Source organism: Bubalus kerabau, chromosome 21 (genome assembly GCF_029407905.1).
Source record: "Bubalus kerabau isolate K-KA32 ecotype Philippines breed swamp buffalo chromosome 21, PCC_UOA_SB_1v2, whole genome shotgun sequence".
Taxonomy (NCBI): domain Eukaryota; kingdom Metazoa; phylum Chordata; class Mammalia; order Artiodactyla; family Bovidae; genus Bubalus; species Bubalus kerabau.
In genome coordinates, this window is record NC_073644.1 from 32,949,943 (window position 1) to 32,964,946 (window position 15,004).

General features: G+C 43.6%; 1 protein-coding gene across 2 annotated transcripts in view; it reads left to right on the forward strand.

Annotated features, from left to right (window-relative positions):
• CHST9 (carbohydrate sulfotransferase 9) overlaps positions 1-15,004 on the forward strand; it is a 247,855-nt gene that overhangs the window by 128,213 nt on the left and 104,638 nt on the right. Inside the window, exon 2 of one of the 2 annotated variants that reach the window (XM_055559152.1) lies at positions 1,123-1,164. The exons of the other annotated variant lie outside the window; for it this stretch is intronic. Within the exon in view, the coding sequence (XP_055415127.1) occupies positions 1,123-1,164 (42 nt within the window). The remainder of the gene's footprint in view (positions 1-1,122; positions 1,165-15,004) is intronic. 2 annotated transcript variants of the gene reach the window in all.

The window sequence follows — 15,004 nt, forward strand, 5'->3', positions numbered from 1 at the left end:
TCTTTACCACTGTGCCACCAGGGAAGTGGGAAGCCTACGTATTATATGGTTATAATATGTTTTTTTTTTTTAAGAGGAATTGGACCAGTGTAATCTAGAAAGCAAAAAGTCTGAATAGCCATATAATTACCATCTTGCGGTTCCCTCAACTTGTTCTCAGAATGAGTTGAGATTCACTTCTCCCCAGAGATGACTAAACCAGAAGAAATATTCTATATTACATTGAGCAACTTCATCTGGCAGAAAAGGTCGTCCTTCTTGATTATCAGGATGAAAAATTGTTGGCTCAAGGGAACCCTCAAGATTTCTTTCTTAGAGCTCTTCACTATAGAATTAACTTCCAGTAGCTCTGCATGATATAAAAATATCCATAGGATCTCATCCCTCAAAAAGCTTTTGTCCTTTTATCCTAGACTTCAGTTCATTTACTCTTTCAAGCTTCACAGCCCAAGTTATCCAATAGTGGGCCATTGGATATTCCATACCAGAAGATGTACATGGTGTTTCTATCCCAGCTATCAATTTTACCCACAGATCTATCCCATGTACTCAGACATTTTAAACAGAAACTATAATTGTGTATCAACACCTTGGTAGATTATGGAGTAGAATGCAAAGAATCCAAGGAAATTTTCTTCCTTGAAATGACTTTGTTACAATACCGTTTCTGTTGTTTATGTTCTGGTGTTTTGGCCATGAGGCATGTGGGGATCTTAGGTCCTCAACCAGGGATCAATCCCTCACCCCTTGCACTGGAAGGCAAAGTCTTAACCACTGGACTGCCAGGGAAATCCCAGGATGAATATTTTCCATTTCTGCCTACCCTAGCAGTCCCAGCTCAATTTCTCTGAGGCAGAAGGTATAGGCACAAAGCTGTCTTTTCTGTGGCAAAGTTTAAAGGTAATGCCAAGTTTCTTAATATGTGATATCAAGCCCGTCACCACTTGAGTAGCCTAGAAACACAGGGATGTCATATTCTATTTCATGACCCTCTCCCTTCCCATGATTTTCTTGGCTAGCAATAAAATATCAGAGACTTTGAGGTATGTCAATGTAGAAAGTTTCTTAAAATGTCTTTGCAGGTGATGGTAATATGTGCATTTCCTGTCTCTTCTTTTCTAGGATGGGAACCTGTAAATTACTTGCGATCTACACCCAGAATCAGTGAGTAAACTCTCCATAATGTTTGGGTCTCAGGTAGTTTTAGACGAGCAAAGCAAAAGCGTTAGTCAGTCAGTTGTGTCCAACTCTTTGCGACCCTATGGACTGTACCTGACCGGGCTCTTCTGTCCATGGAATTCTCTAGGCAAAAATACTGGAGTGGGTTGCCATTCCCTTCTTCAGGGGATCTTCCCTACCCAGGGATAGAACCCAGGTCTCCCACATTACAGACAGTTTCTTTACCATCTGGGCCACCAGGGAAGCCCCAAAGCCACAATAACTGAAAACCCTGTAGCGTCACTTTTAAATACCTGTTCTGATGATCCATCACCAGAAAGCACAGCCTAGGTGGCATTTTGAGTTTTATAAAGTCTTGGAGGGTAGGGGAGAAAAGCAAGCAAACCATGATCCTTGCCCTCAATAAATTTACAGAGGAAGTCATAGACTTTGAAGATATATTCCAGTTATATCTAGCTTAATGAATAATTAATGTCCATCTTATTTGAAAAAGTTCACATTTTACCTATTTTTATTTTATAATACTTCCCTGGGACATTGGACTATATTCTTTATTTTCCAGAAATGTCTTCCTCTAAGAATTCAGTAAAACCTTCTTCATTCAGGTATTTTGATTACACAGTTTTTGACAGTTTGACCCAGGCCAAGATGAAATTTACTTATGAATTGTCAGCATGGAATGGGTTTGATACAAGAAACACAGAAAACAGCTGTAACCTATTTTAAAAGAGTAATTGTTTTCATGGTTTTGGCATATATGGTGGTCTTTAGGCAAAAAGATTCAGCTGTAAAACAAGGATGCATGTCATTTAGTGGCTTTCTCCTTAGACAGGCGTTATTGGCAGATCAGAGTATTGAAAGGAATAAAAGTGTATTGCTTTCAATAAATCTGACTTCCATAGTTCAGGCTCACATCCCCTTTTTCTTCCCACCTCCCCAAACTCAGTATTCTAATCTACTGAAATGTGCTGTGTGTTATATGTGGACATAAATGTTTGTTAATAGAAGAGGATTGATTCTTATTATCTTATTTTTGAAACTGACAAATATACATTTTAATTTCTTGAATGCCTATCTGTAACATTGATCATCTGGATGACAGTCATGTATTTATTTTTACAAGGAAAATGATGTATCATTCCCTTTTATTTTCTGTGATTTTATACCAAAGGAATTTTTTTTTAATTTAAAACAGTATTTTCACAAAGCAAGAAAGACAAATTCCCAAGATGATAGTGAAGATTTAGGGGGAGAAAAAAATAACTCCCAAATCATATCATGCCCTCCTTGCGGCATGTTGAAAAGTCAGAACAGTTAACCAAATCACCATTCATTCATTCATACAACAAACACTTAGCCAAGGGCCGTGCTTATTGCTTCAAGGTGTGTAGAGATTAATAAGACTGTCTTCTTGTCTACACTGTGCTGGCAGCCCGCAAGTTGAAGCAGAGATGGAGACCGTTTTCCCATGTGATAAGTGATGTGTTATCCTTATAAGCAGAGTGTTTAGGGAACACTGAGATGATACCATTAAATTTGACTAAAAAGTTAGGGAAATATTCACAGCAGGTATAACACTGGAGTTCATTCTTTAAACATAAATTCAATGTCTACAAGTAGAGAAAAGGACATTTCAAATCAGTGTGAGCAAACATATGGAAATAGAGAATATGTGGCTTGCTTAAGAAAAACAGCAGACGTGTTTGAGGTGGAGAGCTGAGGAGGTGGGGAACAATATATGGTCTATTAAATGGTATATTGCTAAGATATGCCCTTCCTTAGAGGTTGGAAACACCAGCTGGAGCTCACAGAAAGATTTGAGAGTTGTCTGTAGAAAGCTGAAATGTGGAGAAATGGGAATAGATAAAACTGTGGACAATTGAGAGAACTTTCAGGAATAGGCTTCTCCTTCTTAGAGGAGAGAAGGGGAGATAAATAAATAAATAAACATTTGAAGGTGTATACAAAGAGATTCGAGGGAGTTTATGTCTGAGAGCTTCAGTCTCCTTTCCGTTTTGCTGTTGGATGAGTGTGGAATGCCTATTAGAAAGGCACAAGTTTGAATCCCTGCTCCAGAATCTGTGAGTCACGTAACACGGGCAGATCACGTAACCCACGTACATTTCAGTGTTGGCTTCACCTACTGAGCTCTCGTCTATAAAATGAGGATAATAGTACACAGCTTATATAGGTTGTTGCGATTATTGAAGACAAGCTTGTACAACATATTCATACAAAGGTGCTCTATACATGAGAGCTGAGAGATGATTGTCATCTGTGAATAGGAGCTTGTCTCCAGGGGGAGAGAAAAAACAGAATGAGGAATGAAGATTGGAAAGGGACATGTGCAAGTGTTTCCTTTAATATTTATTTATTTTTGACTATGCTGGGTCTTCATTGCTACACTTGGGTTTTCTTTAGATACAGAGAGAAAGTACCACTCCTTTGTGGTACATGGGCTACTCATTGTGGTGCTTTCTCTTGTTTTGGAGCACAGGATCTGGGGTGTGTGGGCTTCAGTAGTTGTGATGCATGGACTCAGTAGTTGAGGTTCTCGGGCTCCAGGGCACAGACTCTGGAGTTGTGGCACATGGGTGGGCTTAGTTGTCCTGAAGCATGTGGGATCTTCCTGGACCAGAGATCAAACCAGTGTCCCCTCCATTGCAAGGTGGATTCTCAACCACAGGACCACCAGGGAAGCCCTGTGAAAGTGGTTTTTAAGCAGCATTAAGAACCCTTTATGAAAGCATGATTTTGCAAGTACAGTCATATTTATGTGTCCCAGAGCAGCCAATAGGGATGTTTCAATGGCCTGAGTCAGGGAAGGTCAAAGCAAGCACTGTGTCGTTGAGAGAACAATTGAGAACGTTGATGAGTTCTGATCTGAGAAGCTTGGAGACATATTCCAAGACCTGTTCTCCAGCCTCTACCCTGAGTTGGCAGAAGACTATGTTTTCTAAGGGTCAGCTGCCTGTGAGCCTATGGCTCTGGTCATTATCAAGGAAGAGAGCTGAGTTGCCAAAGAGGCCAAGGGTGTCTACTCTCCTACCAGCTAAGCTCCAGACATAGTTGTCTGCTCAGAGACCCGCCAGACCCTTGCCCGCCTCTCCTACCCTCTCACTGACCGCCCTTGGCTCACAGTCCCTACCCCAGCCTCTCTTCCACTTGAGTTTTCATTCTTCCCTAGCACACGAGACAGTGAGAAACATTTCTATCTCCCCTGGAATAGAATAGTGGCATTTGAACCAAGTGAAAAAGAGCCCACCAGCATGTTTCTTGTCCCTCGGGTCATCAGCACCCCTTCTAGACCTTAGAACAGGATTCACTGGGTACAGCAGGCAGGGCCACACTTCCTCTCCCATACCTGGAAGTTGGTTATCCTACCAGCCAAGAGGATGATGTCTGGTATCCTCTTAAATTCTTAGTTAGCATTGGGGACCCCAAGAAAGAATTGCCAAGATCTACCTTGATAGTTAACTTCCCTCGGAGAGAGATTTGAATGGCTGGAGAATGTCCTTCATATGCCAAATGGAAGTAATAAAGAAACTATAGGCTGTACCTCACTCATTATGGACTACTATTTTAATTAATGGGAGCTACACTCCTTGGGGAATTTGGTTGCTTCATTCAGTGAGTGAATATATTCAAGAAGAATATACTAATTCAAGGTGCTAGTATGTGTAAAATAGATAACTAGTGGGAACCTGTTGTATAACACAGGGAGCTCTGCTTGGTGCTCTGTGATGACCTAGAGGGATGGGGTGGAGTTGGGGGGGAAGAGGTCCAACACAGAGGGGATATATGTATGTGTGCTTCCTTGCTAAGTCACTTCAGTCATGTCCGGCTCTTTGTGACCCCATGGACTATAGCCTGCCAGACTTCTCTGTCCATGGATTTCCCAGGCAAGAATACCGGAGTGGGTTGCAAATGCCCTTCTCCAGGGGATCTTTCCTACCCAGGGATCAAACACGCATCTCTTATGTCTCCTGAATTCTCAGACAGGTTCTTTGCCACTAGTGCCACCTGGGAAGCACTATATCCCAGGCTATATGTATACACATAGCTGAATCACTTCATTGTATGGCAGAAACTAACACAACATTGTAAAACAAACTGTATCCCAATTAAATATATATATATATGTACATATATATATGCATGTGTGTATATAAATATATATATATATATATATATATATATATATATAACAGACTGGTTCCAAATCAGGAAAGGAGTATGTCAAGGCTGTATATTGTCACTCTGCTTATTTAACCTATGTACTGAATACATCATGCAAAATACTGGGCTGGATGAAGCATAAGCTGGAATCAAGATTGCCGGGAGAAATATCAGTAACCTTAGATATATAGATGACACCACTCTTATGGCAGAAAGTTAAGAAGACCTAAAGAGCCTTTTGATGAAAGTGAAAGAAGAGAGTGAAAAAGTTGACTTAAAGCTCAGCATTCAGAAAACTAAGATCATGGCATCTGGTCCCATCACTTCACGGCAAATAGATGGGGAAACAGTGGAAACAGTGATGGACTTTATTTTCGGGGGGCTCCCAAATCACTGCAGATGGTGACTGCAGCCATGAAATTAAAAGACACTTGCTCTTTGGAAGAAAAGCTATGACCAACCTAGAGTGCATATTAAAAAGCAGAGATATTATTCTGCCAACAAAAGTCCATCTAGTCAAAGCTATGGTTTTTCCGGTATGGATGTCAGAGTTGTACTATAAAGAAAGCTGAGCATGCACCAAAGAATTGATGCTTTTGAACTGTGGTTTTGGAGAAGACTCTTGATAGTCCCTTGGACTGCAAGGAGATGAAACCAGTCAGTTCTAAAGGAAATCAGTCCTGAATATTCATTGGAAGGACTGATGCTGAAGCTGAAACTGGAGTTTCAGTACTTTGAAACTCCAGTTGGTGATGGACAGGGAAGCCTGAGGTGCTGCAGTCCATGGGGTTGCAAAGAGTCAGACACAACTGAGTGACTGAACTGAACTGAACTGATACATATATATAAGCACCTTCAGTTCAGTTCAGTTCAGTCGCTCCATCATGTCCGACTCTTTGCGACCCCATGAATTGCAGCACCCCAAGCCTCCCTGTCCATCACCAACTCCTGGAGCTCACCCAAACTCACGTCCATAGAGTCGGTGATGCCATCCAGCCATCTCATCCTCTGTCATCCCATTCTCCTCCTGCCCCCAATCCCTCCCAGCATCAGAGTCTTTTCCAATGAGTCCACTCTTTGCATGGGCGGCCAAAGTACTGGAGTTTCAGCTTTAGCATCATTCCTTCCAAAGAAATCCCAGGGCTGATCTCCTTCAGAATGGACTGGTTGGACCTCCTTGCAGTCCAAGGGACTCTCAAGAGTCTTCTCCAACACCACAGTTCAAAAGCATCAATTCTTCGGCGCTCAGCCTTCTTCACAGTCCAACTCTCACATCCATACATGACCACAGGAAAAACCATAGCCTTCACTAGATGGACCTTTGTTGCCAAAGTAATGTCTCTGCTTTTGAATATGCTATCTAGATTGGTCATAACTTTCCTTCCAAGGAGTAAGCGTCTTTTAATTTCATGGCTGCAGTCACCATCTGCAGTGATTTTGGAGCCCAAAAAAATAGTCTGACACTGTTTCCCCATCTATTTCCCATGAAGTGGTGGGACCGGATGCCATGATCTTCGTTTTCTGAATGTTAAGCTTTAAGCCAACTTTTTCACTATCCTCTTTCACTTTCATCAAGAGGCTTTTTAGTTCCTCTTCACTTTCTGCCATAAGGATGGTGTTATGTGCATGTCTGAGGTTATTGATATTTCTCCCGGCAATCTTGATTCCAGCTTGTGCTTCTTCCAGCCCAGCGTTTCTCATGAATAATATTTGAAACATTAGGAAAACCCTGTCAAATTCAGACAAAACTCTACATTTCTGTGAAAATACAGCTGCTGAGACTCTTTAGAGTGTGGGTAACCTCAAAGCTCTTTCTTCTTGCTCAGACTTGGCTCCCAAAGCCCACCCTCCTGTGACTGCCAACATGCAGTCACCTAGAATTCACTTCCAAGTACTTTGCTTCCTATACGTTCCTTCCAGTGAGTTGCAGTCACCTACGCATAGATAGATGGTTCTAGATCACATAACATCCTCACTCCCCCCTCACAGCCCTTCCCTACAGGGCAAGAGCCATGCTGAAGTGTAGCCCATCTCTACCTCCTCAAGAGTAGGAAGCCCCATACAACACTTCTAATCGGATTTCAGGCTGGGGTTTTCCCACTTGACACAAACACACATCAGCCCTTTCTGGAATGTGCTTTAATCACCTGGTGCCATGTCAACCAGACCAATGTGCCCTCTACAACTGCCAAGTATTCCTTCCTGGTTTGTATGCAAGCAGATCTGCTAGAGCGAGCAACTCACCTTTCATTTTAAACAAACACAACAGGATACCAGTTATAAGATGAGCAAATCACAGGGAATACAGTCAGTAACATTATAATAATCTTATATGGTGCTCAATTTATAAGAATTTGTATTACCCTATTGTACACCTGAAACTAATACTGTAAGTCAACTATACAGCGATGAAAAATTAAAATAAAATTTTAAAAACATACACAGGCATCTCTATTTTTTATGTATTTAGCTCTAACTACACCTTGCTTCTGTTTCTTCCTCTAACCAGCATGTCTCCCATTTCTGGGTTCTTTGTTTATTTGTCCCTTTATATTTCATCGCTATGCTTGATACATCTCACAGGTTTTAGTAACTCTTGGGAGACAGTCTTTTGTTTTATGTCCGACTTGGAAGAACCCCAAACTCAGGTCCATTCAGTGGCAAGCCCAAAATTAGGACTGTGTGTGCCACCGCTCTTCATTTCTATGTTTGCTTGGTTGTTTGCTTCGTTGTTCTTTAAAACTCCTTTGCTGCGTAATGAAATGCTAGTTCAGTGTGGAGCAACCCCATGACTCTTTGCCAGCAAGAACATGGTTCAGATGGTAGCATCACAGATTTAGGGGTCTGGAGAAAATATTCAAGGCAATCTAAACTTGAATCTTCTTACTCTGAACCCTCTACTTCCTTGGACTTCCATTTATAGAAATTGGAGGGGGGAAAAAGTGATTTCCTTCTATTTCATGAGTGGGAGTAATTCCAAATCCTTTCTTAGGGATGTTGAACGGAGAAGTGTTCCTTGGATTTTCATAGGGAGAATCTCTGGGCAGGGTTTATGTCCCAGGCAGAGGGTACCCACATTCATGGGTGATGCCCTTTCCATGCTGCTAGCATCCCCTCTCCTAGGGCAGAGGGCTGCCCTTGTGGAAGGGCTGCAGTGAAGTGCGACTTTAAAGGAAGAGTTGCTCCTGGCGCCCCTGCAGGTGCCCATGTAGAGTCAGCCCACACATCTGCTCACGTTCTAAAGCTCTGCATTCTGTTGGTGGGTTCTCCTCCGCAGTTCCTGAAGGGACTCTTGCTTCTGTTTACCCAGCATTCTTGGGTTCACTTGACTCTGGGGGAGGAAGGCACAGCTCAGATGCATGAGCACTGCAGAATGTAGAGATATGGCTTTTCTACAAGTGGGAATCCATGCCCACCCTGCGGCATGGCTCAGGGCATTTTTCAGGGCACATAATGCTGTGTCCTCTGTGCTCAGCTTCTCTGGGGAACCAGAAGAATTGAGAAGGTGCCATGATATTAGAGGGGCTTCCCTGGTGGCTCAGATGGTAAAGAATCTGCCTGCAATGCAGGAGACCCAGGTTCGATCCCTGAGTTGGGAGGATCACCCTAGAGAAGGGAATGGCTACCCACTCCAGTATTCTTGCCTGGAGAATTCCATGGACAGAAGAGCCTGGTCAGGTACAGTCCACGGGGTCGCAGAGTCAGAGACGACTGAGTAACTGACACACCACACATGATGTTAGAATCAAGGCCAGGGTTACTATGTAGGTTAGAGTGTAAAGGGGGCTGTTACCCATATTGTAAGTGTCCCTACCGGGAGCCCTTCACTTGCATGTGCCTTGGGGGACATGCTTGCCATTGTCAGCCAGAACATTCTTTTCTGTAAATCCAGGATTACCAAACCTGACAGGAAGGGATAGTTAGAGACTTTTCTATGGGCTTCCTGAGCTTAGCTGAGCATTAAGCCTTACAAATCTTATAAGAATTGATGAGCACAGTGATATATATAAAAAATGCAACATAAACCTTCAGATTCATGGCATAACCATCTCAGCTGAAAAGCCTTTATGCTTCAGGATTTTAAAAAATTACCCTTTGCCAGCCTTGCCTGTGCTCAGACAGACTCCAGTATTCGAACAGCTTGCAAATTCTACACAAATGGATGCTGCTAGGTCCACATCCATCAGAAGAGTGGCATTCTTGGGGGTCTTTTTCTCTTGTGGGAGAAGGGGGTGGGCGGACATTATTATTCTCATATGGGAATGATTAACCAAGGAAAAGTGGCAGCCCACAGTTAATTTAGCTGTTCTTTTAAATGTTTTTTCTGGTACCTGAATTACATGAACATATTCTTTTAATAAGCTGATCTGTTTTTCCCCTTCTCATTGAGGTGCAAAGTAATCTAGAGGGTCAAGGTTTCCAATCTTTTTCTCTTGCATTAAAATGATCTGTCATTTCCATTGTGGCTACACCCAAAAGTCAATTTTTGTTCTCTTTAAAGTGCCCTATAGAATAATTCAGTGGTGAGAGGATGAAATTGTTCTCAAAGTGTAACTGCTCCCCTTGCTGGTATATTGTAGCAATGACATTCATCTTTAAAAATGTAATTCTGGTTCAGAGCAGCGGTTTTTGTTTGTTTGGGAGGTGGGTTTTTTTTTTTTTTCTCTTGGTACTTCTCTATGTTTTTGAACTTCACAACAAATTGAGGCTTAATCTAATGAAACTGGATAAGTTACTATAGTCATCATACATTATAAACCTGTTAGGTAAAATTCAATAAAATAAGAATTTTCTTAATATTTCTCATGCCTGGAAAATAGGCACATACTCTGAATGATGTTTAATGTTAATGTTGTTTTAAATAAAAGAATCTTTTAATTTTTTAGTACAATTTATATGCAATAAAATGCACAGGTAATTGTCTGACTCAGTGAGTTTTGATAGTTGTAAACAGGCTTCCCTGATAGCTCAGTTGGTAAAGAATCAGCCTGCAATGTAGGAAACCCCTACTTGATTCCTGGGTCAGGAAGATCTGCTAGAGAAGGGATAGGCTACCCATTCCAATATTCTTGCTGTGTGCTCAGTCGTGTCCAACTCTTTGCAACTCCACAGACTGTAGCCCACCAGGCTCCTTGGTCCATAGGATTCTCCAGGCAAGAATACTGGAGTGGGTTGCCATTTCCTTTTCAGGGGATCTTCCCAACCCAGGGATTGAAATGCATCTCTTATGTCTCCTGCATTGGCCAGAAGATTCTTTACCACGGCGCCACCAGGGAAGCCCAATTTAATTCACAGCAGAGGTAGAATTAGTAAGAATGTATTAAATACTTAAAGGCAAATCACTGAACTTGGGCCTCTCTGAGATCTGATGTTGGATAAACGGAAGTCATGTTACTGAAGAAGGACAAGAAGTCAGATTGGGAGATTGATGGAGGGATATGGGGTGACGACAAAACATTTTCTGCGAAAGTGAGTCACAGGCAGTTAGAATAGCAGGGGACCAGCGGGCCAGGGGGCAGACTCAGGGGTCCAGGCTGGAGACCTACTGCACACGTGGGCAAGGAGGGAGCTGAGACCCCAGGAGAGGTCTCTGGGGCAGAAGCCAAGCTAAAAAGAAGTGAGAAGACTGACAGCCCAGTGAAGAAGGGATTTCTAAAGCACAGGAGACCTGGACCCAGAACCAGCTAAACTAGCCAGAGAGCACGTGAGATGAGGACGGGAAGGTCTCTGCCCTGGAGGAGATGCAGGGGACCAGGGCCACACCCGGGGAGAAGGCGCCCAGACCCTGGAGGCAGGACGTGGGCCGGTGAACAAGACCATCTCAGCTCCACACAGACACGGCGGGGCAGCCACGTCCACTCCACCAGGCCGCCCACCCGGGCCACCGCTCACCTCGGCTTCCCCAAGGAGAGGCTCCCGGATCCACGGGGCACTCTGTCTGGAGAGTCCCCCCGACCCCGCTGGCCGGGGCCACGTCCCAGCACCACGTTCCCCGAAGCTTAGGGACAGCAGACCTCGGCCACGCTAGGTTACACCTCCTGCTCACAGGGACACAGCCAGCGCCTGGGAGAAACACGTTTTCAAAACACACAAGCAGTATTCTAGCCACGAGGTCACTCCATCAGGAGCAGAAAGAGATGCTCAGGGCAAGAGTACCGCGACTCTGAGGATGAACTGCTGGGCAGCAAAGTGGGCGCATACCTGCTCTCCAGGCACTGAGGACCACGGGTGGTGGCAGCGTGTCCCCCGGAGTCAGAGCCAGCATCCAGGGGATCCACGGACACCTAACAGGTACCCTGTCTTCCAGCTGTGGTAGCACCGAAGGAACCACGGAAGGGACCCACCTCAGGGTAAACACCAGGCGAGTCCTAAGAGGTGCGACCAGGACCAGGTGAGCAGTCAGTGTGGTGTCAGCAGCGAAGAGCCAACCCGCAGGCAGGCCATCTCACAGAGGGGCGGCCCAGGCTCGCCTGGAGGGACGTGTGGATTAGTGAAAGCGTGTGTGGAGGCACGAGGCGGATCTGACACGCCTGCTCAAGCCGGGCCCTGCTACTGGCCATCCTGCTGCTCACACTCCTTCCTAAGATGCTTTCAGAGCCGGAGCACCCGTTCCAACACATGTGGCTCAGACGGGGGATGAGACAAGAGGGCTTCTGGAAAACCTGAGGCTGATTATCTTTGGGTGCCTCAGGCTGAGGCTGCAGGATGTTCTGAGAGGAGTTTCAGAAGCATTTTGGGTGGCGATGGCATTCATGGAGCACTTGCTCCGAGAAAGAGAACCCTCAGCCAGGCGAGCTGACAGACCCATGCCAATGACCAGAACTCCCCTGGGGCGGCCCTGTCATTACTAAACCCAGAGCTGGCCACCCAGCATGTCCACCTTAAGGTGTTTCCTGTCTCATTAGAAAAGAATACTGTTGAACTTCTCTCTTCAGTAGTCTGTAGCCATCACTCCACACTGAAGCCCCCAGAGCACCAGCACGCCTCCATCTCATTGTGTTCCCACAGCATGGCAGCACCCAGCCATGTGCCAGCTGGTGTTGCCAGCACCACTCAGTGCCGGGGAGGAGGGAGCACAGGCTTCCCAACTGGAGCCCAGGGCCCCCGAACCAAGAGGCTTCCCTTGTGGCGCAGCTGGTAAAGAAGCCGCCTGTAATGAGGGAGACCTGGGTTCCATCCCTGGGTTGGGAAGATCCCCTGGAGAAGGGAAAGGCTACCCACTCCAGTATTCCAGCCTGGAGAATTCCGTGGACTGTATAGTCCATTAGATTGCAAAGAGTTGGACATGACTGAGCAACTTTCACTTTCAAACACCTGGTATAATGGTCATGCAAAATAAGACACTGAATCCCATACCATGAATATTTCCCTCATGGCCCCTTCCAGTCAATTCCAGCTCAAGAGCCTACCACTTCCCTCCCACCCCTTCATCTCCTCTGTACTACCCAAGCAACGACTTTCTTATCCCTGTCACCATTGGTTAGTCAGTCTATTCCTGGACTTCAAATGAATGGAATCATATAGATGGTAAACGCTCCATTCACTCACCATAGTATTTTAGAGACTGTTGCTTAGCTCTCTAAGCAGAGTTCACTTCTTTTTTATTGTTGAGTAATACTCCATTGTATAACTAAACTATAGTTATCCTATTTTTGTATGAGTTATTCTGTTTTTGACACTTGGATTGCTTCTAGTTTGGGACTGTTATGAAAAAGACTGCTCTGAAAACTCCTATATAAAGTCTGTGAATAACTTGTTTCATTCCCATTGGATAAAGACTGAGAAATGGGATTGCTGGATTGTAAATGTTTATAAGAAACTGTCCCTCAGTTCACCAGCAGTGTTCAAAGTTCTAGCTGCTCCTTATCCTTACCAACAGTGGGTAGGAAATGGTATCTGTCATGACTTCCATTTGCAGATATCTGATGGCTGTTGATCTTTATCATCTTTTTATGCGCTGTTGCCTGTTTGTATATCTTCCTTGGGGAGATGTCTATTCAAGTTTTTTCTTAGTCTTACTGGATCATATATCTATTGCTTATAGTAGGATTCTTCATCTATTCTGGAAAGTTCTTTGTCAGATACACACATTGTAAGTATATTTCCAGTTTGTGGTTTGTCTATCACTTTATTTAAAGTGCCTTTGATGAGTTGAAGTGTTTAAATTTTATTTAAAAAAACAATAAATTACTTTTTCTCCTTCATGGTTAATGCTTTTTAGTGTCCTAAGAAATCTTTGTTTACCTTAAGGTTGTGAACATAGTCTGCTCTTACTCAAAAAGTGATGATAGCAACTTTAAAAATTGAGAATAATAATAAGGACATTTTGTAGGCAAACAAAGAGGCATGTTTATAATAACTGAAACACAGGGCTATCTCTGTACTTTTATAAATTTATGACTACTTGTTAATTTTCAAGTATCTCCTTGATGTATCCTCTTTTTCTCTAAGAAACAGAAAGTAAGTCTTGGTGTTTTGAGAATTGTTAGAAATGAAGGACTAGGAAAGAAATCTCAATGTGAGGTTTGAATGTCCTGTGTATGATAATGACTTTAGATAATGATCTTTATAGTACAAGTGATTTTATAGCATTATTCACTGTCCTTGAGCAATGACTTTAACTCCAAGGAGCCCAACCATGCTATTTCTATTCTTTATCCTTATCTCTGGAGAAAAAGGATGATAGCAAATTATCAGACTTTCCAAATAATATCATTTATCTCTACATTGATTAAAATATACAAAATTTGTAATATTTTAAATACATGCAATATATTATGAAAAATATACAAATTTAAACAGGAAGCTCTGGTAGCTCAGTGGTAAAGAATCTACCTGCCAATGCAAGAGATGAGGGTTTGATCCTTAGGTTAGGAAGATTCCCCTGAAGAAGAAAATGGCAACCCACTCCAGGAGTCTTGCCTGGGAAATCCCATGGATGGATGACCCTGGTGGGCTATAGCCATGGGGTCATGAAGAGATGGGACTGAGCAACTAACACACACACACACACACGCACACGAGCTAGATGTTGGATATGCTGTGGTGAAGAAGCAGACCAGGTACCCACCTCTAGGTGCTTCTTACCTGAATGAGAAGAGTCAAGTAAACAGGTATTGTTTAAAATTTTTGTTAGATGCTCTGCAGATATTACAGGGCACCACCAACAACAGTAAAAGGGAGAACCACCTATAGGGAGGCCTTCCTGAGCAGGTGACATCTAACCAGAGACTTGGTTGACAGGGATCCAGCCACGTGGGGAAGAACAGTCTTATGGGACAAGCTGCTCAGGTGACAGCCTTAGGCAGATAAGAGCCATATAATCCAGGCTAGGGTAGGGGCAGTGAGCAGAAGAGAGAGACAGGGTAAGACCAGCAGCAAGGTCATGGAAAGGCTTCTTTTGACTATGGTCAGGAGTTAAGTTGACAAAGACTGTTCTACCTTACAGGTGAAGCCCACGTTCCTCACAAAAGGAGCATGGGGTATTCATAGCTAGAATAAGGGATTATTAATTATACTACTGTTGCTTAGAGTCTCTGAAGAGTCTCAGCTTATATTGATAAGTGATGACTGATGGCATGGGGCCTGGGATACGGGGATCACTCACTGGTGTCTGTTGAACAGAATTCTCAGGACAGGAGGTCCA